Source organism: Dysidea avara, chromosome 9, assembly GCF_963678975.1.
Source record: "Dysidea avara chromosome 9, odDysAvar1.4, whole genome shotgun sequence".
In the NCBI taxonomy this organism is placed as follows: domain Eukaryota; kingdom Metazoa; phylum Porifera; class Demospongiae; order Dictyoceratida; family Dysideidae; genus Dysidea; species Dysidea avara.
In genome coordinates, this window is record NC_089280.1 from 6,396,414 (window position 1) to 6,422,673 (window position 26,260).

The window sequence follows — 26,260 nt, forward strand, 5'->3', positions numbered from 1 at the left end:
GGTTCCTATTCAGAAATGAAAGTGATTTCATGGGTATTTTCGCGATTTGAATTTCGATCACGTGAGTGCTTATTTCATGCATTGGATTGCTCTTTGCGTTTACTGGGCGAGATAGCCGTATTGTTAGGTGTTTATAAGCTTCGTATCCTTGCTGTTGGAGACTGTCTCACTGATGTATCAACCATTCTGGTATTTATTTGCAAAAATCGTGTCATTTTGGCCGAATTTCAGCATATAGATGGCTCAGCCAGATGGCTAACAAGCTTCAATTATAACCATACTCCGCATGCAGGTACTTTATCTAGTACTGGTCATTGCTGACCCACGGCGCAGTTGCTGCTCTGCTTGTCCTGTGCTCCAGAGCAAGAAACATTTTGTCTTTCGCCAAAAAGCTGCACAGATCGTGCTGCCACCGGAAACTGACCAATAAAATCAAACCACCAATACTTTGAGTTGATGATAGACCACTTGAACAATGTTGAGAGTGAATATCGTGGCATACGAAGAACCCTACGAACTGCTAGAATGAAAAATCACGTGATTTTAAGACATTTGTATCGTTTTCTACCAGAAGAAAGTGACAAACTTGGCTGCCACGCTGGTGTTATTCAAGTTACACTTAGCCTAACACATGACAATAGTTAGATAGTTGATTAGAGGATATCGATTTTTCGCGTTGCGGACCCTACCTATGTCATTTAGCAAATATGCCATTTATTAATTATAATTACTTATGTAGGGATCGACGCATCGATATCAGACACTGGACGAGGAGCCTACACTACCTATAAAAGAAACCGAGCTCGGTAAGAAGACGTCCAGTCTGCTGGAGTGACACACGTGGATAGTCGCACGATGAATCTTGCGTGGGGGCCAGAACCAGCTGCATAAGTGAAACCTCCTAGGCAGTGCTGTTCGTTACAAATCGGACAAGGCCATGGCCAGTGATTGATCTCTATTACTGTGCTTTTACTACTTGATAAAAAAACTTGTGATGGTTATCACGTGATCATTTGTCTTGTTCTGAAACCTTATGAGTGAAATTGTTATTGTCAGTAGCACCGCCCTAGTCTCGAACCCAGACCCTTTCGGTCTGGGTCTTCCCTTCAATTATTTGAAGTTACTGGGTCTGATAAAAGTACATGCCGGTGTGAATTATTGAAGGTTGCCCAGCAATTCAACGATCGGCAGCAAGGTTATGTTACAAGGACTACTCTAGATTCTCAAGTGTTTCATTAATGTTAGAAAATCTATACTTACCTACCCTAGAAAGTAGGAGGAACAGAACCATAGTACAAATGATGTATAAAATCACTAACAAACAGGTGTGTATTCCAAATCCACAGAAATGGCTACTTCAACCAACTAGATACCAGAATTGATAGTTTTAAATTTTCCTTTTCCCCTCGACAATCAAACTGTGGAACTCAATCCTCCCTCATATAGTCAACTCCCCCACACACGATCAGTTTTGTACCCTCTTAGATAATTATCACAATCACACCTGTGCGTTATAATCACATTGATTTCTGCACAGCACACACAAAGAATAATTCAAAAATAACAGTTCTGGCAAGGTGGTTTCCTGTTTTGACCATAGTGTAATTTAAGTCTTGTAGTCATGTTGGTGTATTTGGCAGGACTTGCCAATGGCTTTCAGCACTTACGTACTGTAAAACAATATTACTATGACATGACTGAAGTTGAACTAATTAGCACAGGCAGGTGGATATATCTGCTAGTATAGCACCCCCTTGGCTAAGATTTAGGGACTGGTGAGCATCTGTATTCTCTGTGCTCCACTTTGTAGTACTAAAAAATGTAAGGCTACTCCAAATGAGGCCCCTGTCCTCTGCCTGCATCAAGCTTCGGTACCTGAATTATTATTTCTAAATTATTGTGGTACACTGTACATGTATAAATGGAAACCTTGATGGAAACTTCTCAAGACTTGTTCTATTTTAAATGACAAAAAGCACAAGAAGCCTCATTCTAAGGCTCACTACCTACATTATATATACCTGATCCTGGTTTGATTTTATGATTGATGTTGAGGTACTCTGCAGTCACATATTATAATAACTGGTTTGGACATCAATCTCCATACAACTTGGACGTGCAGTGAATTTGTTGAAAAAATCTTTCAAATAGGTCAGAAATGTATCACATATATGTGTTGCTATATTCATTGACACTGACTCAAGGTTTTGCTAATTACTCTAAATAAATAATTTTACATAAAGGCTGTATAGTAGACTACTGTCTATGTAGTTTTCATCTGCACAGAGACAACACCTTGAAGACCATGTATGCCTGTGAAAAGTAATATCATTTACACAACCATCACAGTGTTTGCGTACCTCATCTCAGTGGAAATCTAATCAAAATATTCTATGGATACGAGAGAGTTAGTGACACACAGTACACACACACAGAGTACACACACACACACACAGAGTACACACACAGAGAGAGTACACACACACACACACACACACACAGACACATGCAGTACACACACACACAACACACACACAGTATACATGCTCAGTACACACACAAACACACACACACAAACACACACACACGCACTCACACAAACACACACAGTATACACACACAGAGTACATGCACGCACGCACGCACACGTACACATAATGCAATGCTAATAAGGTACACCATAGGACACTTATTTATGGTCACACTTCTATTTCTAATTCATACGCATTACAGTGGGGGCTAAAGACTCTCTCCCAATTAATAATATAGAGGGGGCTAAGCCTATCCAATTAAAATACTCTAATAGAGCTTTAGATATGCTAGTAAACTACATTTTCTAAAATTCAGAAAATCAATAGTTCCAAAATCCTTGTTGGGGCAAAGCCCCTAGGGAGAGCACATGTAGCAGCACCAGCCCCAAGGCCTTTTTGACTCACACTTCATACATACCATTATAATTTCCTGTTATTGTTGCTTGGTGTATTCAAAGCTATTCATATAGCATTTTTGATGATCCAGATGAGACATTTCAAGACACCAAGCTACTTGTGCAGTACATTGGTGACCCTGAAAAGAATTACAAAATATGCAGAATTATAAATATAATTGTTACAAATTACTGAATATATTGTAAACAAAACATAATTGCTTTCGAGGAACCATCATGGTCATAATGTTTTCAGACTAGCCACTGTGACTCGCAAAGGTAACTAGTAGTAAAGAATGATTAAACTTTGCGAATTACTGAAAATTCTACAAACTAATGAGTGCCAAGGTACTAAGTCCACTGTTTACACATACACCAGAACGTTTATGATACAGGTGGCATTGGTTGAACTATGTAGGTTTACCATTGACACACAGAGTTACTGACAGGCAAACAGGTATACTTGATTGCTGGAAGAGTGACCACTTAAAATGCATACATACGTATGGGAAATATGAGAAAAATATTTTGGGACAGCCATACAAAGGTGACCAATACAAAAGGGACCATGGACAAGCGTCGTCATTATTAGCATTAAATAGTATATACATGCACTTTTATACCCCTCAGATCAGGACACCTCACTAACAAGTCCACCTTGATAATCGGGACATGTGTCCATTGTGCTCCCCCTCCCATGTATGTGTTGAGCTGGATTCTCAAAAAGCAGAAGTGTAGTTATACCTAGGCACAATAGGCGCTGGTGCTCATGTAGTAAGTCCAGTGAAAGTGGCCATTTCAACTTCCCGGCCATAACTCATACATTCTCTTCTTTTCATATTTATTAGATAATTTCCATATAATGCCTAGCATCACATTTTGACATTTAAGCAGTTGAAGGTTGAAAGTTCCAAGGAGGGTTGTGCTAGTAAACTACTTACAGGAGCTACACTGGATAATTAAATGATGGAAAACAGACTAAAGGCTCAGTTCTACCATTGTCTGTAATGCACGAGGAAGATAGGGTTGGAGGAGTCACAGTCACTGCTATTCATTGCTAATTGAGCTCACTGAGCTGTAGTACGTATAACGTATAAAGAGCCGTGTGATAATAATAATAAAGTGAAAAAAGAAGTTGATAGTTCCCACTGTTAGAAGTCAATCTTCTGCGTTCGTTTAGTTTCAGCTTGTAAATTATTCATGCAGTAATTTTAATAGTGTAGCATAATAAGCTGCATCATCAGCTAGCAGTGTAGTATAGTTAGCTAGGTATACGAGTATGCACTTTTTAACAGATTTCAAAAACTAAAGAGTCCATAGTTGAGTTTCAATAGCTTGAATGTGGGGATAATCAGACCTTGTGCCTGGGCAGTTCTGAAGGCTACCGACATCAAATCAGAGATGGACTCAGTTCTGACACTTTTTTGCATTAGTGAATTTTCTGCCAACAATTGTGATCATGAGTGCATTATGACTGGATGAACACTTTTATCAGAAAATGCCCTCACACCTTCAGATCATGGTCCTAGTTGGCAGATGGATGGGTGAATCAGTGTATTAACTTCTCACTTGGGGGATTTAAAGGTGGTCGTTATACAGAGGTGGCATTTTTAAGGAATTGGTTGCTAAGACAGGTTCCACTGTACTTCATACAGACTATACAATATCACTGTATTCTCTCACCTTTATTACCTTCCCAGCATTTTTGACCAGGTGTGTAAATGAATAGGGGCTATTTAACACTGCTGGGCATTTATTTTAGATAAGTTTACTGACCCAGGTAGCAAAATTTAATTGGACTCGTGAACAGCATTTAAAATTGTAATGCATGTTGACCCATAGTCTTGAACATAACACACTACTCATGCACTTTCATCCAAGAGTTTACAATAGAAGCTAGGCTTGTCTTTAAAGAAAAAAAAAAACATATACTACATATTAAAATAAACATACATCATCTAGATGTTTCTTGACAAAGTAGCCTAAAAAGAAACATATAAGTCCATCACACTGTACATGCACCATGACACTGACATCCACATACAAAACTATAGACTAGGGTATTTCCGTGATACACCAGTCCATGTATGCCTCGCATGTATTAAGTATACAAATGAGAGTTTGTAAAATTCAGAATAATGGAATAAGTGAAAATTAAATTCTAAACCTCGTGCTGTCATTTTGACTCTATCACCCCATAGCAAGTAGTAGTGATAGTAGAATACCAGAACAGTACTCAGGGTAATCTTCAAATAAAATGTACACAAAACTATTTACTCTAGAACAATCTAACTATTAAAGCTTAACTACTTTCAAATACACTTCACTACACATTCACTACAAAACCACTGTATACGTTCTTTCTGCTACACTTGCTTATACCACCTGTCACATATTAAATTTATTATAGTTGGCCTCTATATAGTGATGAAGGCTAAAAACAGCATTTAGTCTTCCCCCACTATTAGCAGCCATTTTATGTTTGTGATACCATTTTGTATAGACGTCATCGAGGCTGGTTGTAGTCATCTGTAGAATGCTACTGATATTTAGTTACTCTGTATGATTGTCAGACATCTCATTCTTGCTGCAATAAATGTGATGTCATAGTTTAATTACATTCTACTGTTACAACTCTGTAATGCTGCTAGAGTAACCAGACCCTTCTTATTTATGCAAGCAGCTACTTTGATGCATGCCTACATTGGGATTCTTTCTATTTTATTACTGACTCCATGAGACTTTCTCTAGTGAGATAGCATTTTATAAAATGTCAACCTTCTTCCACTACCTGGTTGTCCGAAGGCACTTTACAAACAATAAGAGTTATATGTCTATTCCTGTTTGTTATTGGAGGATGAACATGTAAGGCCACTCCAAACAAATTCTCTGTTTGTCGTCTTGGATTCAGGCATATTTGCATGCGGGCGGGCGAGCGGTCCATTTCCATTATTTCATTATAGATTTTCAAGCCATTATTTGTCTGGCATATCCAAAAAGGTTGCATAAAAGCATGCTTAAGCTTGTTCCTCCTTTGTAAGTTGCAAAATAATACAAACGTGAAGTTTGTGCTGACTTGATAGCAATACTAACATGTGAGCTGACACTGTTTCAAGATAGCTTTTTGAACCTATCAGTAAAATAATGGAAGAATATGGAATAATGGAATATTTAGAACTGGCAGTAACCAGATTCGGGTGGTGGACGGGAAACAGAGAATTTATTTCAAGGGGGTGTCACGTAGGTATGCGCTGTACGTAGATCTGCGACCGTGGTCAAAGTCTTGACTGGCCAAAATTTCACTTTTACCTGTGACTAAGAGCCTTTTTTCGACCTTTGACCGGTGACTTAGCGACGATATTTCAGCACTTTTCGATTGTGGGTTGGAAGCTTTTACCCTTGACCATTGAATTGGCACAATTTTGGTGGCCTTGACCTTTGACTTAGACCGCGGTCGCAGATCTACCTACAGTGAGTTCCTGTGTGTCACCCCCTTGTATTTGTAGTGGCCTAATAGGCAGAGGCTGTATACCGTGCTGTACTTATGGTACAACCATATATATACAAACTATGGTACAACAATACTCCACGTAGTCTCGTGCGCCCGACATAAAGGGTCAGTCGGGCGCACGAAACTATACTCCAAAGCACATGAAACTTACCAACACCGATCACCTCCAGTTAAATTGAGCAACCTTTTTCCATTCTATTAAATCTGTGCCACCGGCTAATTTTTACCTCCTTGTCCCTAGAGGGATAGTTAAGCAGTAATAACCCATGAACACTCCCGGGGAACACTCTCATCTGATTGATGGGGTTTAATAGGAATATTTATTCGCACGTGACAGCTTTGTTGTAGTCATGGCGAGAGTCACGGTGAGAGTCACAGCGGATGCCGTGGCAACGTGTTCAGATGATTTGAGAAATTCTATGGCCATTGTAAGACACAGCGAGAAATATTATGATCATCACTCCAATCAATGGCTGATTGCAGGTATGTTCTAGTACCATATATGGATATTTATAATGATAATTATAAAAATAAGAGAGAAAACGTCTTGTTTTATTAAGACAACATACATACATTTTTTTGTATCCGTGGCATTCTTGTGGAACTCTATTCCTGAGGACATTTGGCACGAAGTCAGGTTAAACATTTCAGATCTAGTTTATTTTAATGTGATTGTTTAATTCTGTACTTGTATTGTGTATGTTGTTCTGTTTTTGTGATTGTATTTTTGTAACTGTAAAGATTGTATGTAAGGGTATCACCTTGTACAGGCACATGCCTTTTGTGTATCCCTTTAAACAATTTGATAATAATAATAATAAATGATACATACATACATACAGGGAAGGAAAAGGGGCCTAGACTCAGGGCTACACAGCTAGCTGAAACACAGGTAGCTGGATCTCTGGCAACACAAAAAAACCATACATTGTTTGAGTGTGTAAGGAAGAATGGTTGTTGTTACTGTAAAGCTTTACAGTGACCAGCACTGAAGGCCTGACAGCAACATGTTCTGTCAAATCGTAACATGGTCAGATGAACTCTTATCAGTACACCAGCTGCTGTATAGACCCTTTTCAGGTGAGCTGCTGCCATAGCAACATCTGCTATCTTGGAGTACAACCCGTTTTGCAACCCTGGTAGCGTTGCTTTCTATAAGAGTAAAACAATACCCAGGAAGTAGAGCTTCTTCTGCATTTCACAGCAAAGGTTAACCTGGTTAAACGTATGCTTTCCCCCATGCTACCAGGGTTTCAAAATGGGTTTTACTCCAAAATGGCGGATGTTGCTATGGCAGCAGCTTACCTGAAAAGGGTCTATAGACTATATAGTTAGTTTATACCTACACCGTAATGTTTGTGCAAATGTTTCCAGGGCAAAATCTTGCCATATGTGCTGCAGCCATAGTGTAGAGTTTTTCGGAGTTGGCTCTTATAAATCTAATTGATAAGTGTCGTGACAGAGAAAAAGTGGTTTGCTGTCAGTTACATAAAAATCACACATGCTGTATTATCCGAGCATATATTTGTGACTTCATGTGTGAAAACCAGTCTTATCCCCCAAAATACAAATGCTGGTTTAAGCATTCAAAGTATTGTAGCTTACCAATGGCTGTAGCTATGTGAATAAGAATTTCACACACTTCCCACTAACTCCTTACCTTTAATTGTGTATTTATAAACATTGAACCCAGTGTTTGCATGTGTATGTGTGCTGTGTGTGTGTTTGCGCATTGCTTTCCTTGAAAATGAATCATAATTATGTCTTCTTTAGATCAATGGAGAGAGTGACAAGAAGAGACATTACTAGGTGTTAAGATAAGAGGGAGGGCTGGTGTGTCTAGGTAAGGAAGGATTGTTGCCTAATTGCCTAAACAGGTGTGTGTGCGTGCGTGCGTTTGTTTGTGTGTGTGTGTGTGTGTGTGTGTGTGTGTGTGTGTGTGTTAGAGCTGAGCGATACTGCCATTTTAGTATCACGATCGATACTAAAGCCACTATTCACGATACTTACAAATATGTCAATCATAGCTGGTGCTACATAGTGTATTCCTCAATATTCATGCAGGAAGTCTTTAAAAGTAGCATCAAACTAGCCACTGTCATCCTTGTTTACAGTAACAGTTATTGTAACACATGCTTTGAAGTTATGTTATGGTGTTCACACCTCTCTGCAGGGGTAACCAGGTTATGACTTACAAGGATTCTTGAGCCTAATACAGCATAGCAAATGGATTTTAATGACAATAATGTACAGGCATAGTATCACGATAGTTAATAACAAAATATCGCGATATCGATACTTTCAAAATATCGCGATATATCGCTAAAACGGTAGTATCGCTCAGCCCTAGTGTGTGTGTGTGTGTGTGTGTGTGTGTGTGTGTGTGTGTGTGTGTGTGTGTGTGTGTGTGTGTGTGTGTGTGTGTGTGTGTGTGTGTGCCTGCGTGCATGCGTGCATGCGGATAGTGCAAGAAAATGTCAACTGTCCAGCATGTAACATAGTGGGTAAAAGTCCAGATAGGACTTCGGGTGCCCACGCCTTTACCTGTGAGACATGGTACAGCTTCCTGTGGGTTACTAATCTTACCACAGAAGGAATTGCCTACGCTAAATCATAGCACCTGAGTAGCACAGAGGTGTCACAGTGCTGGCACACTGGGCAGGCAAGGTAGACTAAGGCTTTGCTTGACTATGTGTGTGTGTGTGTGTGCGTGTGCGTGTGCGTGTGTGTGCGTGGGTGTTCATGCATATAGTGTGTGGAGAGAGAGGGTTTTTTTTTGATTTTAGACTTGAACTTTAATTTTAATCATTTTTGATTGTAGAAAGCTAACTGTTTTCCAGAAACCAGTGAAACCCCTAGATCTACAAAAGTCCCAACCCTATAATGTTTATGAGGTATTGCAAATAGTGTGAGACTGCCTAGGGGGAGGGTGCGGGCAGGACACTTTGCCCTAATTCATGATCTCATTGGTCAGACCACATACCTCATTGTAGGTAACTGATGTTATTGTTCTTGATAAGAAAAATGATGTCAATGAAACCCTATAGCTTTCATTGTGTCACTCCCTGATGGAAAATGCATCATGTGAGCTGGGTCATGTGATCTTAACAAGTACTTGAGTACCGATTTTACTACGTAAGTAACAAAATCCTTAACGAGTAATTACAGTATTTTTCAGCCGTAATTATATAATTGGGAAATAAACAGATACATGGTTTATACCATGATTAAAAAAACCACATGTCAGCTGAAGCTAATCATCAAGTTTAAAATTAATATACAATGTTTAACCGTACTATGTGAAGGTGGCTACTATGAGATGGTATCCTAAGGTCATGAAATAGATCTTAGGTATGTTTGGGACCAATGTTACATAACTTACTTCAGTACAGTTTGTGTAATAACATTACCTTTGTATTTAGGAACTACGAGTCAATGCTACAGGTGTAGTAACCCACACCGTTTTCACAATGAAGATTTGTTTCACCCACTATGTGAGAGAATTATTGGCACTTACTTCCCTAGTTTAGACCAGGTACCCAGATGTTACACGCACGCACCCACACACACACACATGCACACACACACACACAGACACGCACACACACACGCACACTACACACATATAGAGATACTTACATACTACACACATGCACGTGGACACACGTGAACATGAACATGCAAGCACACGGACACGCATGCATTTGGAGTCATGTAATTATGTGTGTTGCATATTTGCAGGAGGAAAAGGAGCCACTAAAACCTACCAGCTGATTGTGGATTCTGCTATCAATATAGCCTCTTTTCTTGTATATTAGTTGAGGCTATAGGTTGAACCCATTTGTTGTGTTTGACTGTGTTGTTTATACAGTTTTTTATGAAGGTTAATGATTGTACATTATCAGCTCTCATTACCTTAAATTAGGTCACTTGAACTAAAAATAAGAAGTACTTAATATTGCACCATAATATGACCGGGCCTGTGAAAATAGGGCATCTTGGCACATACATTTTGCTTGTTTCATCAAAATTAAAGATTCATGACTTTTGATGTCATTATGCTATGGCCGCACAGCAACTTAAGCATTAGTTGGCAACAATAATTTTTATTCAAATACCAAAGATGTAATGTTTTATATGATGGGGTATCTCGTGCCAACATGCCATGTTTTTGCAGGCCCTAACTGTAGTTGCTAACAGCAACACTGCTATCATAATGTAACTTAGCCTATTGTTGAACTGAAAATGACTTTTCAGCCTAAAATTATCAATATTTCATTTTACTGTACTTGGTCAAGAAACTAAAAATGAATGTAGAAGTGGCACAGGAATAATGTTTTAAAGTTGTACCTTGCTCCTAGAAGGAAATTTCTATAGATGATGATCTCATGGTCAGACCCCACCTGCTGCATTAGGCAGGGTTTCTGACCAAACGGTTGCTCCGATTTAGCTACAACACAATGAGGCTAAAACAATGAAAGTGGCTGTGGACACATGGAGGAAGACATCTTAATGATATTATATTGATCAAGAAAACAGAGGGGCCTAGGGGTGCCATGCAGTGACAGCCACAGGGTGGTCAGTACAGGAAAGGCTTAAATCACGTGCACATGATCAATTGCAAGTATAGCATAGAAAGAAAAAAGTTCAGATCATGAAATACACATTCTGGGAAGGCTGTAGAGTTAAAAGTTTTATATGAGCAGGACACATCAATACAAGCAGCCTGCCGGCAGCTGAAACAATGGAGGTCAAGAGCCATACTGATCTTCCTACAAACTATTGCAGCCAATAGATGTTGCTGGGCATTACTGTTAGTGGATTAAATCATTACCAAGTGACATCTATTTAGAATGGTAGAAGAGGGATAGTGCTAGGAGGGCAAAAATTAATAATCTGGAAGGTCAGCGTAAAGTGTATGTATAAAACATTCAGGTAAATGGAATCCATGAACAAATTAAAAACCGGCAAGACTGTATGTCACCCTAATTTGGTGCAACAAAACATCCAGTCAAGATAATGGTTCATTGTGGGTTGGGGAGAGCACATTTAGGGGTAGAAGATCCAATAATGTAGCACTAAAATAAGTCACCACAAAACAGTGGGTGGGGGTCTGGTAGGACATGTACACTGTAAAGATTAAAATTCTCACACCCTCATAGGTACTAGGATCTCAATTATACTTTACCAGAAACCATTGTGACATTTTTGTTTGTTTAGCTATATTATTATTACTCATGCATTATGACCACTGTACTGTCAGGAATCCGAATCAACAAAAACCTGAATGCATTATTCTGTTATAGAATTTTCTCTAGCTTGCATGTAGCTACACAATAAATATATTTCACAAACCTCAGCACAGATGATTGGGCAGATTGAATGGATGACATTGTAAGCCTCTCCACAGCAATATGAAAGTGAAGAACAGATGTAACAAAGTTTTTAAGGATCCACACTTTGTATTCCCCTCTAATAGAACAGTTATCAATACACTGGGGATACAATAAGATTTGCTGTTTGATGTTGTACAGAGGCCAGTTTACAAGTAGCAGTGGGAGAAATACCAATTGTCTTGCCTAGAAATTTTGTACAGTTAATACTACAGATATTGATAGTATTACCATTAGACATTGAGAACTCTGTAGTGGGCACAACACGATGGCCATTAAAATGAAGGGATATGCATTTGGGAGGTTGAAACTCAAAGCAGATATCAGCAGCTTTCAGCACTAATGAAGTAAGAGCTTGTTGATGTGTTTGTCCTCAGTCTATAATTCTGTGAGTCTATAGCTAATTCTAAAGAAGAGGTGCATGTTGGTGACAGGGCCTGTGAAAACAGGGTATGTGGGCACAAACCACACCCTGTCATGCTACAGGTTATATCATCTCAGTAGAGTATTCATTAGATGCCTGAAGATTGCATTGCCATATTGCACAAGTTACGTATGAGTGGCCTATAGTCACAAAATGAACTATTACATAGCCGTTTCAGCTTTCGTACATATGGGATTATTAACACTAAAACTGAAAACATTAAGCTGTAATAAATAATACTTTGCATCATGGTATGGCAAGAAAGAGAAGTCGGTTAACTAGTAGTCTAGTTCATACTTCTGTTCTAATCAGCTTGAGAAAAAAAAAAAAAATAAAAACTGAGAAAGCAAAAAGAGCGTGCAGGAGTAACCCTCCACTGCTTCAAAGACCTTCAATAATGAGAGGAATTATAGTGAAACTTCACCACTAGTTCATTGTCTTGTGTACTTTTTGAGGAGTTAGGGGAGGAGACTGGCCCGTTCCTAGCCTGGGTTCGAACCCTGCCAGCACCACACTGACTGCTTTCACAGCCAGCTTACCTCGACACTAGACACTAGCGACACGCTCGGAAAGCAAGCAAATTTAAGAGCTATTTAAACGCAAAATTGGTAGCTGCAGGGTGAAAAAAAAATTCAACTAAAATAGCCACAGCTGGGAATCGAACTCGGTCCGTGATCTGACCTCCCGTGATAAACACAACAGCTAACGTTTGCACCACGACGAAGTCACATCATAAGGATTTATTTCTATGGTATATACATATTGTATGCAGTAAGCTAGTGAGTCAAGCCAGTTTACAATTAGCTAAAGCCTTGTGACTCAGTGAGGGAAAGCTACTAGTAAATCTGCTGAGCTGGGAGGACTGAGTCAAGCCAGCTTACCTTCAGTTAAACAGCCTTGTCTGTTTAACTGAGCGGTGGCTAGCTAATTGCCGGCCTTCCATGCAAACTGATTGAATGTCATTTGTCATTACTGCTATTATTGTGTACACACACACAGCATGACAGTAGCCTACACTGGTTTGTGCGCAGAGTAGCTATGTTGGAAGTGTAGACTGTTTAGAGGAGGCTACATGGCCAGCTAGCCACTTGATCTAGAGCTGCCAGGAGTCTAATGCCTGAAAGAGGACCAGTTCATGCAGTACTGTTTGTACTATTCAGGATTCGGCGGACACAACCCGTAGACACACAACGTGCTCAATACAATTAATATATAAGAATACACGCGTACCGTCTATATCCTAATTACTGGTACAACAGTATTACATTACATACAGTATGCTTATACTACATCCCCCTTACTTAAGGGTTCATTACACACACTACATACACAATGTCTACTAAATACAGGTTATCTTACTTACAAGTTACATGTTACAACCATAAAACATTATAACCTAAAAGTTAGCTATTGTCCGGTCTATAGCGCTGTGGAGGCCTAGAAGTGCATCCACTCCTAGTGCGTACCATTTCATCACTTGGTGGTACAGAAGGCAAAGATGGTTGTGAAGACTGTTCACTTACAGTTGGTTGCTCACTAGCAGATTCACTGTTAATAGGTATGTCTGGGATCATGTCTAATTCATCTCCAGAAGTTGTTGGCGACACAATAAGTTGGCGGCGGTTTCGTCTGAGTGTTCCTTGTGATGTTTGTACTGTATACGATCTAGGAGCAACCTCAGATAAAACTTTTCCAGCACATTTATTACCAGGTATCCACACCATGTCTCCTTGCTCTAGTGGAGGCAAGTTGCGGGCCTTATGTCGACTGTCAAAGTTCTCTTTCTGTTTCTCACGCCTGGTTGCTTCCTTCATCTCAATCTTAGAGTAGTCAGGTATTTTGGGTTTCAGTTCATGTTCCATAGTTGGCAAGTTGCTTCTTAATTTACGATTCATTAGAAGTTCAGCTGGACTGCAACCGATGGTAGGCATAGGGGTTGTTCTATATGATAAAAGGGCAAGGTATGGATCGTCTGATTTCTTCAGTAGCTGCTTCACAGTTTGCACTCCTCGCTCTGCCTCACCATTTGACTGTGGAAAGTGGGGGCTGCTGGTTGTGTGTTTAAAGGAGTACTGTTTGGAAAACTGATAAAACTCTTTAGAGGAATATTGTGGTCCATTGTCCGTAACTACTTCTTGAGGGATTCCGTGTCTTGCAAAGATAGACTTCAAGTGTGTTATGATGGCATTGGATGTTTCTTGTGTCAGTTTGGCAACTTCAATATATCGTGAAAAATAGTCAATCACTAGCAGATAGTTAACACCTTTGATAGTAAACAAATCACTTGCCACCTTCTGCCATGGCAGCTTAGGAAATTGTGTTGGCATCAGTGGTTCAGCATGCTGGATACGCTCTTTACAGCAAGTAGGGCAACTTGTGACAAGTTCTTCAAGCTGCTTACTTAAGCCAGGCCACCACACAGATTGTTGAGCCCTCAGACGGCATTTGGTGATTCCCTGGTGTCCACAGTGAATCTTGTCTAGTATGTCACGTTGTGCAGGACTAGGGATCACAATGCGGCTATTCCGCATTAACAAGCCTTTCTGTATGGTAAGCTCAGCTGCAAAAGGATGGTAAGCCTTGAGTGTACCTTTAACTTGGTGTTTTGAGGGCCAACGTGATTGGCAAAAATGCTTCAATTGCTGACAGGTCTCATCATCATCTTGTTGTTGCTTCAACTCTGCCAAACGCTGCTCAGTGACAGGAAGACTCTCCATGATCAGGTTCACGTACATTTCGGTGTCATGGTGGAACTCAATGTCAGCTGAAGATGCCGATGAGGCAGGCGCCCTGGACAGAGTGTCAGCAACTGTGAGTTCTTTTCCCGGGAGGTGGGAAATAGTGAACTTGTACCACATCAAACGCATGCGGAAGCGTTGCAGTCTGGGAGATAACTCCTCTAGGTTCTTCTCTCCCAACAAGGAAACCAAGGGCTTATGGTCAGTTTCCACTCGAAACTGCATCCCAACTAGATACTCCCTAATTCGTTCACAGGCCCATGTGATCCCCAACGCTTCCTTCTCAATTTGGGCGTACCTCTCTTCAGTAGGGGTCAATGCTCTGGAAGCATAGGCTACAGGTTTCCATTGCTGGTCTTCCTGTTGCTGAGTTAATACTGCCCCTAAACCAAACGAGGATGCGTCAGTAGAGACCATGGTATCTCTACTGGGATCATACAAAGCTAAAACAGGGCCATCACTGAGCTCTTGTTTAATCTGTAGAAAAGCTGTCTGTTGGGTATCATCCCAAACCCACTGGTTTTTCTTGTTTAGTAAATCTCTAAGCGGCTTCACTTTTTGTGACAAATTTGAAGTAAACTTTCCCAGGTAAGTCACCATACCCAGAAATCTACGAAGTTCAGTTACATTAGTAGGTGCCTTTAACTGCTGTATAGCACTAACTTTGTCTGGGTCTGGATGAATACCAGCAGTGTCAATTACATGCCCCAAAAATTTGACCTTGTCAACAGAAAATTCACATTTGTCTGCATTCAGCGTAGCACCGGCTCTCTTAATCCTTTCAAGGACAGCCTTCAACCGTTGGTCATGTTCAGCCTGAGTTTGACCAAATACCAGCACGTCATCCATCATGCATGCCACCCCTTGTAAGCCAGAAAGCATGTGCGACATCTTCTTTTGATAGAACTCAGGGGCTGATGTAATGCCAAAGGGCAGTCTGTTGAAGCAGAATCTCCCTACTGGGGTTATAAATGTTGTTAACAATGCTGATTGTTTAGACAGCTTAATTTGCCAAAACCCCGAGTTGGCATCTAGTTTAGAGAACACCCGGGCACCTTGGAGTTGGGCTAATGTCTGTTCGACTGAGGGGAGGATATGCCTTTCCCGACATACATTCTGGTTTAACTTAGTTAAATCTACACATATACGTACCTTTCCTTTGCTTTTTGGTACCACCACCATCCCAGCACACCACTCTGTAGGTTCTTCTACTTTACGGATTACCCCCAACTCTTGCATACGTTTCAGCTCTTGCTCCACACTGGACTTGAGTGGAATGGGTATCCGTCTGGGAGTGGCAAGGGCATATGGTTTGGCATCGGCCTTCAACACAATATTGTACTCTCCCTCAATTGTACCAAGACCTTGAAACAATTCAGGATGTTGATCCACTACCTGTTGCTTTATCGAGTCAATTGTATTAACTCTATTCACTAGTTGCAGGGCTGTTATGGCTGGACGGCCAATCAGAGGCTTGCGTAGACCCTTGACGACATAAATGTCTTGTTCCACTGAGTTGTTTCCATGTGTAAGAGTTCCCTTGAACTGACCTTGGACATTCAAAGCTTCTTTACTTGGACCAACTAGAGATTTGGAACATTTCTGTAGCTGCGAGGTCTTTAGCTTCTTGTACAGTTTCTCTGTGATGACTGTTACATCTGCCCCAGTGTCGATATGAAACTCAATTGGTAATGCATTAAGGGACACTGTAATTTTCCAGGGATCTGACCCAGCTGTAACTGTTGGTACCTCAAGGGTATCGGATTCTTCAATAGTTCCAATAAACCGATCATAAGTTAGTTCATCATTAGCTGAATCATCAGTGTCTTCATCATTGGTAATTGTTTTGACTGACTTTGTGCTTCGGCACACTGTTTGAAAATGTCCGCGTTTGTGGCACTTTCGACAAGTGGCAGTCTTGGCTGGACACTGTTCTTTGCCAAGGTGATTTGGTTTGCCACACCTTGAGCACTTAGATTTGTGAACAAAATTTGACTTCTGTGACTTGTGTGTCTTTGCACTTTTGTGCTTGCTACTGAAGCCAACAGCATCAATGTTTGATGAAGTGTCAGCTCTCACTACGGGTTGCTGCTTTCTTATGGACTCTCTGTTACGGGCTAAAGTAATAGCTTTCTCCAGGGTGAGTTCTGACTCTAGTTGAAGTTTCTCCGAGAGAGCAGAATCGCGGAGACCGACGACAATTCGATCCCGAATCATTTCGTCTCTTAATTGTCCATAATTGCAGTACTCTGATAAACTGTGTAACGAGGTAATAAAATCGTCCACTGACTCTCCCTCTTGCTGTCTTCGCTGATTAAATTTAGCCCTCTCGAAAATAACATTTCGCTTCTTTACAAAATATCCATGAAACTTTGCCAACACTGTTTCGTAACTCTTCAGCTGCTCGTCACTGAGACTAAAAGAACGAAGAATATCTTCCGCCGCGTCACCCATGGTATACACTAGCGTGTTGATCTGGTATTCTTCTTTCTGTTTAGACAGTTCAGACGCTAGACGAAATCGTTCAAATCGCCTGGCCCACTGTGGCCATGACTCTGGGTTTGAGAAAGTGAATCTCTTCGGTGGAGCAATCTGATACGACGCCATCAAAAATAACGTAAAGAAAAGCTGCTCTGTTCGGAGGAATCACTCCTGTCACCATGTACTATTCAGGATTCGGCGGACACAACCCGTAGACACACAACGTGCTCAATACAATTAATATATAAGATTACACGCGTACCGTCTATATCCTAATTACTGGTACAACAGTATTACATTACATACAGTATGCTTATACTACACTGTTAAGGTACTATGATATTTCAATCACTTCTAAAATACTGATTCAGGCATAAGTCAGGACATCAATATTGGTTCTTGTAGCTACGTATAATATACGTAAATCATGATCCGCAGGATTAGCACCTCTAAGTGACTGCTTATTAATGTGCATGAGCCAATCATGTGTGATGTCATGCATTTGAAGTGGAATAGCACACACCCCCTATAGTTTTGTTTGGCACTTAGCTAGTACACATGTAACCTACCATTTGAGGTGGCCTTGTTAATGAGGTCCTGATGCATACCATAACTATGGTATGCTTGCAACCTAGCTATAATTATGCATGTCCTTTTAAAAAGTGTCAACGATTCTATGTATATATCATTCCTTTTACACACAACAGAAATACAGTTTGATCTTAGGTTAAAACAGCATGTACAAATTGATTATGGCAAATGCATACCTGTTAAACTATACACGGTATATTCTTTTAATGGACACGCAAAGAATTGTAACAGAATAGAAGCTACATAATATATACATACACACGATCATGAATTACAATTAAATAACTCCAGTTCCAAACTATGGGAACAGGCCAAGTCAGTGGTCCATTGCATCAGTGATGGCTTGATCTTGATCTTGATCTTCTTATATACATCACTCATGACTAATTTTTTCTATAAGGACTGTGTGATGTCCTGACCGCTCATCAGTGTTGCAAGCCTTTTATAAACAATGGTTGCATTGCAGCAGGACCCAGAGTATGAAAACAGACTCTCTATAGCTACTGGTTCATCGTATACTGTACATTCTCTTATTATCCAGTTCAGCTCAACAATATAATTTAATATAATAGCATTGGGCCAAAAGGGAGGAAACATAAGAAGTAGTCCAAGGGTAAAATACTTTTACATCAAAAATGCCATAAAATTATTCTTATCTCGTTTCCAAAGACTCATCAAGCTAGGCACTATCTTCAACACATTAGCAGATATAGTGGAAACAATCCCAACAAAGGCTGTAATGGTGGTTCAGTGCATACATTATGACATGCCTGGCAACAAGGCAGCAGTACTAGTGATATCACCCAACAATTCATTAGCTACATTAAGGAAACCACCTGCTCAATAGATTGGTTAAAGGCATGCTCAACAGTCATTGGCTTTCCCACAAACACAACTTGAAAGCAAGTTAAGAAGTTTTGCCAACGACATCAAAGGCAAAGAGCATCACAACATGCTCCTTTTATGTAAGGTGTGTATCCATGATCTGGACATCATCCTTTTAATTGTATAATATTAGTATCTTATTAATGGAGGTCTACACCGTAATGATGTACACTTAGATAACTTTTGGGATAAAACAATGTGGTTACAATGGAAACTGGTCATGATGATATTATGCTTGCCAATGAGGTAGCTAGGCAATTATAATGCTCTAAAATGCAATAATGTGCGTGGCAATTATTCTGCCAGAGATTAGTAGTGAGGAGTTGGATGCAAAGAACTTTAACAAAAATCATTCCACCATTCCAGTAGTCTATTCCACTGTTTATACACTCCCTAGCTTGCCAAATTAAAGCAGGGAACATGAATGGAGAGAAAGTAGAGAGAGTACTTACAAAAGTACATACTTGCATTCTCTTCTTATCCAATTCAGCTTGATGGTAGCATTGGGCTAAACGGGAGGAGGCATAAGAAAGTGGCCAAAAAGTTAATTACCTATTTTTAGATCAAAAGGGCCATCTTCTTATCTTGACCCCCGAAGCTCTCAGCGCTCAAGCTGGGTAGAAATTAAAGCAGGGAGGAGGGTGGGGCTGTCAACCTTAAAGGCAAACAGAATCACAAAAGGCTCCTTTATGTATGTCATGCATGCATGATCTGATCAAGGTCATCCATCTTATTTAAGAGGACATGATGTACACTTTGCTAGCTATGTTTATGAAGAGAAGGCAATGCAGTTACCATAGAAACTGACCAGACTATATATGATTGCCAATGACGTAACTGGCTTGTCAAGTAGTGTATATGTAAGCTTTACAATTGCCAATTGTTTCCATCAATAAAATGTAGATATAAATTTTAAGTGGAAGCTGTAAAGAAAGCAAATGGTTACCATGGTAACTGAGCAGACCACGTTTGCCAATGAGCCCATGTAGGTGGAAATTAATGTTCTCTATAAGTGCATGGTAATAATATTATTTTTGAGATCAGTGGTGGTAACATTAGCAATGTACATTGGAGAGATAATTGTGGCACAAAAACATGCTGCTGTACACAGGTGGATTGCATATGACGTACTGTCACAACACTTAATTATATAATTCAAGCTTATGCAAGTACCTATCATAGCTTCAAGTTATACATCAGATTTGCGGGACATCACTGACATCATAAAAGTAAGAATAAATATAAAAGCATGAACAGCACTTAACACACATAAATACTTTGATTAACCATTCGTCAATCATAATAGTTTTTTTCACATCACAACGTCCAGGCTACATAGCGAACTCTTCATGTATCTGAATATGCTACAAGTAAGAGAAATAGAAAATTGCTCTACAATTGGAAAAAAAGAACTCACCATGACCAAACTTAATGAATGACATCAAAGCCTTTGCAGAACTCGTACAATGTCATCATCATCTCCATATTATCCATAAACCTGCCGCTCAGAAGACTGTTTCATACTGTATGTACCAGTAACAATGTGATCGGCCTCACAGAAAGTCAACCCATAATCCATGTTGGCAAGGATGCAGAGTGAATAACCTGGAGAATCCAGCAGCCACAATCAGACACATATGACTTCCAGGGTAGGTCATGAGCCCAATCTGAAAGACACAACACGCCATTACAAACTTATAAACAATACAGATTAATTGAACCTCTAGCTTTCTACTTGGAATATAGGATCATACTAAACCTAAACTAAATACACAATAATGTGTGCTCCAAGTCATACAATAATTAGTCCTGTTAACAATCTTCTACATGCCTGTCAATATATCAATAGCAAATAACAATGTTGATACACTGACTAGGATCATTCCTGTGGCAGGGTGGTCAGAAAGAACTGCTGCAGAATAACAGTAGCATGGTGGAAGGCATGCTGCATACATGCTATATTGATTTGTGGGCTTCGGTAGTCTATCATGTAACACTTTCACATCTCAGAACAAGAACTACCCAGACTATATTTCACATACAGGTGTACATAAGTAGCCCCAGCTATAACTAGGCAGTGATTATATAGACACTAAGTCCAAAATTGGTTATATTGTGGGGATCGATTAATATAGGGCAATAACAACCACCTTGTTAGTACGACAACATGTAGTGAAATGTCCAACAATGAAGGGACCAATTTTAATGAGGTGACACATCTTAGCATTGCTACTACCACAACATGTAGTCTCATTAAAGTTTCATAGTACTACATACTTCCTCACATTAGTGATTAAATCTTTCATTACTTCAGCCACCATAGACCTACCCATTGGTGAGTCATCATTAACAAGACGACTGGCCACTGGGATAAAAAGTATGTTGCCATTTTGCAGTGAGTTGTCTGGTGAAAGCAAATATGAGCTTAGTAAACAGACCACAATTTTTTACCTTTGGGAGTTTAGCAAATATTACAGACGTTTCCAATGCCGGCTCTCTGCCACCCTGCACCTCAAAGATAGTCACAAAATATAAGTATGTAAATATAAAGAAGTATTTTACGCACCTATATGAACAAATCAAAGTAAGACTAAAGCTTCTTCAGTTTATAGTCTGGGAGAAACTGTAGCACAGCATAGGTAGCACACAGCATGTCACTTAGGTAACAGTGATGATGACCAACCTTCCTGAAAAAAAAATTAACCACTCAAATTCATATGTAATGAATAAAGTGGCGCAGTTATCAATTAAACCAGACTGTTCCAAGAAAGCCCAACACATCACAAGTTACATCGCACATTAACATGTACTATGGAGACACACCTTTAGCAGTGGAAAGGCTGTTGTTTGGTGTTGATAGTCGTATACGTCTTCTTCAATGGACATGAACAATAGCTAAGAAGATGCGACATAAAATACTTCTTTCACACTCATGCACACACCTTAAGCTGTGCTTCACTAATCTGCTGACTGATGCAGTCCCTTACAAGTACTGCACCTACGTCAGCATGACACATACTACACTACTTACAGAAACACAATGGTGCAAACCTTGAACGCTGATGTTAATAGCTTTTGGTTTGAACCACTGGCAGAAGAATCCCCAGCTCTAGCATAGTTTCTCAGCACATCAACAATACACTTGCAGTTGTGTTTGAAGATTTGTTAACAGTTCAACATAAAGATCCATCATTTTAAGATACTCATCGTCTTTGCTATCAACTTTTCCTCTTTTCAGCAAAGTCCATAAGATCTAATGAGTATAAACAAGAGTTTTTAATATTTGTGAATTCTTGATACAAGAAACTTCAACTTTGTCTACCGATCAATCAATCACGAACAAACACACACACGGTTAACATTACAGAGTAACACGGCTAACATTTTGTAATTCTTAATACTCTAGCTGGCACGTGCTTCAGGAAGTTTTGATAATGTAATTTCTCCTTCTCTTCTCTCTTCTGCCGCCACACCACACCAAACCAACACCTATACCACCATTGTTACCCTAGCAACAACTATTTTACTGGATATTGTTACCTCGCTAATGGTGACATCTAAATTTCCAGCAGTCAATTGGTCCTTAACTCTATTCAATAACACATGGATACTGTAACTAAGCACCTGCACCTGGTCCAAGAAAAAACTCTCAAGAAATCCTGAAATGTAGTCATACCTTGTATCCTTTTGTTAGCACCTCCTTCATCTCTTTTAATATGAAGTGGACATATTTGGGACCAAAAGTGATACCATCTTTATAAGTGTATTTCTGGCCAGTCACCTCTCAAACATCTCATTTGGTAGCTCCTTACTGTGTGACAAACCTTCAGTAGTAAGCTAAACAGCATAGAGACAGTAAGGATGGGAACAATTGCAATATCATTAACACAACTACTCACCCAGAAAGGTTAGAATTAAGCATGTCCTCCGGTAGTTATAGTAATAGTTGAGTTATGGCTAGAGTGATATGTACTTGAAGTGTGTCTTTGTCATGTTTGTGGGGACTGAGTCCGTAACCACTTTGATTCGACTGTGGATCCATTACATGATGGTAACTACTGTATGACCTTTATATTATCATACCCGCTTTGTCAGACATGACTGCAACTCTGGTAAAATAGCTTTGGTAACAGTGGTGTGAATTATAAGTGACTTGGCCTTTTCTAAATCAGAAATGATGATGTCTATGTCGTATTTCTTGTAAAACTGCTCACCTTCCTCTTGTGTTTTCAAGTCTTCTTCTGCCACATCCATCTTGGCCAACTCTGGTACACCTTCACCTCCATTGTCAGTGACTAGCTTCTGCTTGTGATTTCAAATCAAAGTGAAATCCACTAAGAATTCCAACTGCTGCCCTACAAATAAATCATTACACTATGGATGGATAGATACAGTATAAACAGTATTCGTACTTGATCAAGTTCTTTTCAATGTGTTTCCTCTTTGGGATTAGCTGTAGGTAGCTCTTCAGTAGAAAATAGCATTTGGTTCATTTCAGGTGTGCAGCAATAGCAGTGAAGACATTGATAGTTTCTAATATCAGTTTCTGTTCTCTCTCCATGGAGGCAAAGATGACATAAGAGATCCTATCGGCAACAAGAAGTTCAGTATAGTGGACTGACTGAACGTCCCAGAAAAGCACAATCTGGCAAGTGGTGGAGAGCTTGTGTTCAATGATGAAGCTATGGAGAAGACACCACAACTAAAAGCAAAAGAAATGCCATCCCTTATTACCTGATGTTCCTGCTTTGGGTCCACATTCAGTAGTTGGTGCATGTCAGCAAATTTAAATGATATATGGATAAGTTTTTACCAAGAGTGCCAATATGGCTATAAACTCATGATGAGTTGACTGCAACAGAAACATGTAACATTACTAGCATGATACACTGCATGGCACCTACCTCAGAATTGGAGCAAAGGCCCTGCCTAGCATTGTCCAACAATGTACCAAGAACAAGCAACTTGTCCTTATCTACAAGATCAATGAAGCACTTGTACTCCATGATACAATACTCACCTGTGTCAGGATCAGTGGCTGAAATTGGTTTGACAACTCAGCGTTCGAGCGTAAATCGGATGGCTGCAGGTTCGAGGCCACCTAGGTCCAGTCATGGATTTTTTCTCCTTTCTCCAACTTTTCAAACACACCTTAAGTAGCTAAAGTCTTTGAGCAGGCTGTAGGACCAGGTGTACTACAGACCTTCAGCACTTGTGCTGTAAAGCATTATTAAATAAATTAAATAAATAAACTGTTTATGTACCAATGCTAGCAACTAGAAATGGTAAACAATTAAAGTGGAAGTGTCACAATGATGCAAAGTATCTAAGGTGGAGTTGTGGTCTCAATTATGTCTTTGTTATGGCTGACTTTGAAGTGGTTGATAGTTTTAAGCTGGTGACAAAGCCATTAAAAAAATTGTTGTGTAGCTGAAAATTGCTAACTTAAATAAAGCAACAGTGTAATTCAAAGTAAGCACTAGTGAATGCCTTCCGTCTGACATCATGTTTTTGAAAAGTTACATACACACAGGTCTGAAAAAAAGATTACAAAATGACACAAAACTAACGCACACAATAAAACTAATGTACCTATCAATGTCATGCCCCACCTACCCCAAGTTGGGCAGCAAGTAGGGATTTGTCACCCAACCTCATCCCAGGATAGGGGCATTTGCAACACAAATAGCCATTGGCCATGTCGTTATGCACTTATCAAAGTTTTGCCCCACCTACCCCCATGCGGGCTAGGAGGGGACACAGGAGGGGATTTGACAAAATTCTAAGTCTAATCCCCCCACCCTGGGGCAAATTTGGAGGTCTAATCCCCCTCCTATGAGGCCACCATCCATCAGATTTCTCAATCTTTTATTACAAGTATAGATCAAAGCCCCCACCCCTGGGGCTGAAATTTTTGTCCAATCCCCTTGTTATGCCTCTCATTTGCCCGCATGGGGTAGGTGGGGAAAAACTTTGATAGGTGCATTAGTGATTCCTGGGATAAATAATACGAATTAGTAGGGGATTTGTAATTCGAAGTTGTCCCCAGGGGTGGGGAATTTGTCATCTAACGTTTGCAAATCCCCACCTCTGCCCGACCTGGGGTATAGGTGGGTTGATAGGTGCATAAGATTTCTGATTGATCAGCCTATAGGAAAACTCCACAGTTAGTTTCATCTTCCTAGAAGGCCGTATGGCTGAGTAAACCATTGCCATCCATCGATCTGAGCCAATTCGCACCCTGTACCACATTATTTAACATGAACCTCGTCCTCGAGTAGCTATACTCACTACAACGCATAGGCGGCGGAAAGGGGGGGGGGGGGGGGGGGGGGATAGGGGGCTAAAGCCCCCCCTTGGTCTGCTGAGGGGGGGCTTAGCCCCCCCTCAGAATGATATCACACCGAAATTATCTTTCTTGGAGTGGGGCTGAAAATCGTGATAAAGATCGAGATACTCTAATAAAGCAGTCACTCTAATAAAGTAGTCAGTGTGTAGCGAGCTATGAAAGGATTTTTATGTAGTTTATCAGCTAGAAATGGTAGTTGGTGAGGTGGAAAGCTCTTGTTAGTTGGTTGCGACCTTTTTTTTTTTTTTTTTTTTTTTGGTCTCACCTTACCAAACTATAGAAATAAGTCTGGGTCAACCCAGCGGAGCCCCCCCTCATATCAACTACTTTCTCCGCCGCTGCTACAACGTACCTTGGACTACTAGCTTCAATCGTTCTGAAGAACTTGACTGAGTCAGGTAATCTGGTCACATCTATGATCCTATCATCATCTGATCAAATATTCGGATTTATGTGCCTGGGTCGCGAATTTGAATAGAATATCGCGCACTTATTAGAATTGCTACCTCACGTGATTAAGACGGATCACCACGTTGCTGGTTGAAAGCAGTAAGCCTTGGTGGGTTCTGGTCAGAACAATGGCAATATGAATATTGCTGTGTGAGATCTTTGATGCTGTATAAGTTTAATACAGCTTTGTTTAATATTTTTGTCTGCTTTTCTTTAGAAGATAACACTAAGGCAGGACTTGTGTGTACATCATTATTAAAGTAAGTGGACTGTATTTGTTAATGTACTTATACACATTTGTTTTTGGAGTAGAAATCTGAGACAATGCTAGAGAAGTTGGAGGAGACTGCTGTCAACACCAGTAGTTTGGATGACAAGAAAACTGTGCTGATACAGTGCACATCTTCAGATGTAAGTAAACTCTTTGTTAGTATGTGTTTATTTACTATTGTTTACAGAAGATAAGACTGAGATGTCAAGACGACTTTCAGCAACAAGGGTACTTTAGACAG

General features: G+C 40.0%; 2 protein-coding genes and 1 long non-coding RNA gene across 9 annotated transcripts in view; 1 reads left to right on the forward strand and 2 right to left on the reverse strand.

Annotated features, from left to right (window-relative positions):
• LOC136266829 (CXXC-type zinc finger protein 1-like) overlaps positions 1–10,353 on the forward strand; it is a 184,069-nt gene extending 173,716 nt beyond the window's left edge. Inside the window, exons 5-6 of the mRNA XM_066061855.1 lie at positions 9,860–9,972; positions 10,179–10,353. Coding sequence (XP_065917927.1) covers positions 9,860–9,967 — 108 coding nt within the window. The 3' untranslated portion in view covers positions 9,968–9,972; positions 10,179–10,353. The remainder of the gene's footprint in view (positions 1–9,859; positions 9,973–10,178) is intronic.
• On the reverse strand, positions 1,803–6,934 carry LOC136266832 (uncharacterized). The gene is made up of 4 exons (XR_010706309.1): positions 6,589–6,934; positions 2,950–3,066; positions 2,361–2,391; positions 1,803–2,313 (listed from the first exon to the last, which is right to left on the reverse strand). It is a non-coding gene; the product is annotated as an uncharacterized lncRNA (long non-coding RNA).
• A 9,808-nt stretch (positions 10,354–20,161) lies between the features above and the next one.
• LOC136265981 (small subunit processome component 20 homolog) lies at positions 20,162–25,805 on the reverse strand. 7 transcript variants are annotated; one of them, XR_010705856.1, is made up of 16 exons: positions 25,651–25,805; positions 23,970–24,166; positions 23,854–23,924; positions 23,684–23,801; positions 23,362–23,631; positions 23,164–23,304; positions 23,033–23,112; positions 22,849–22,979; positions 22,731–22,786; positions 22,626–22,657; positions 22,490–22,538; positions 22,332–22,438; positions 22,001–22,202; positions 21,892–21,947; positions 21,773–21,844; positions 21,516–21,636 (listed from the first exon to the last, which is right to left on the reverse strand). XR_010705856.1 is itself a non-coding variant. In XM_066060924.1 (16 exons), exons 8-12 carry the CDS (start codon positions 22,869–22,871, stop codon positions 22,352–22,354), a joined length of 288 nt encoding a protein of 95 aa, XP_065916996.1. In that variant the 5' UTR covers positions 22,872–22,979; positions 23,033–23,112; positions 23,164–23,304; positions 23,362–23,631; positions 23,684–23,801; positions 23,854–23,919; positions 23,970–24,166; positions 25,651–25,805; the 3' UTR covers positions 21,516–21,636; positions 21,773–21,844; positions 21,892–21,947; positions 22,001–22,202; positions 22,332–22,351. The 7 variants fall into 7 exon arrangements, 5 of the variants coding, with proteins under 5 accessions (XP_065916998.1, XP_065916996.1, XP_065916997.1 ...); XM_066060924.1 differs by having other exon boundaries at positions 22,490–22,579; positions 23,854–23,919; XM_066060925.1 differs by having other exon boundaries at positions 22,490–22,579; positions 23,037–23,112.
• Between the last annotated feature and the right edge of the window lie 455 nt (positions 25,806–26,260).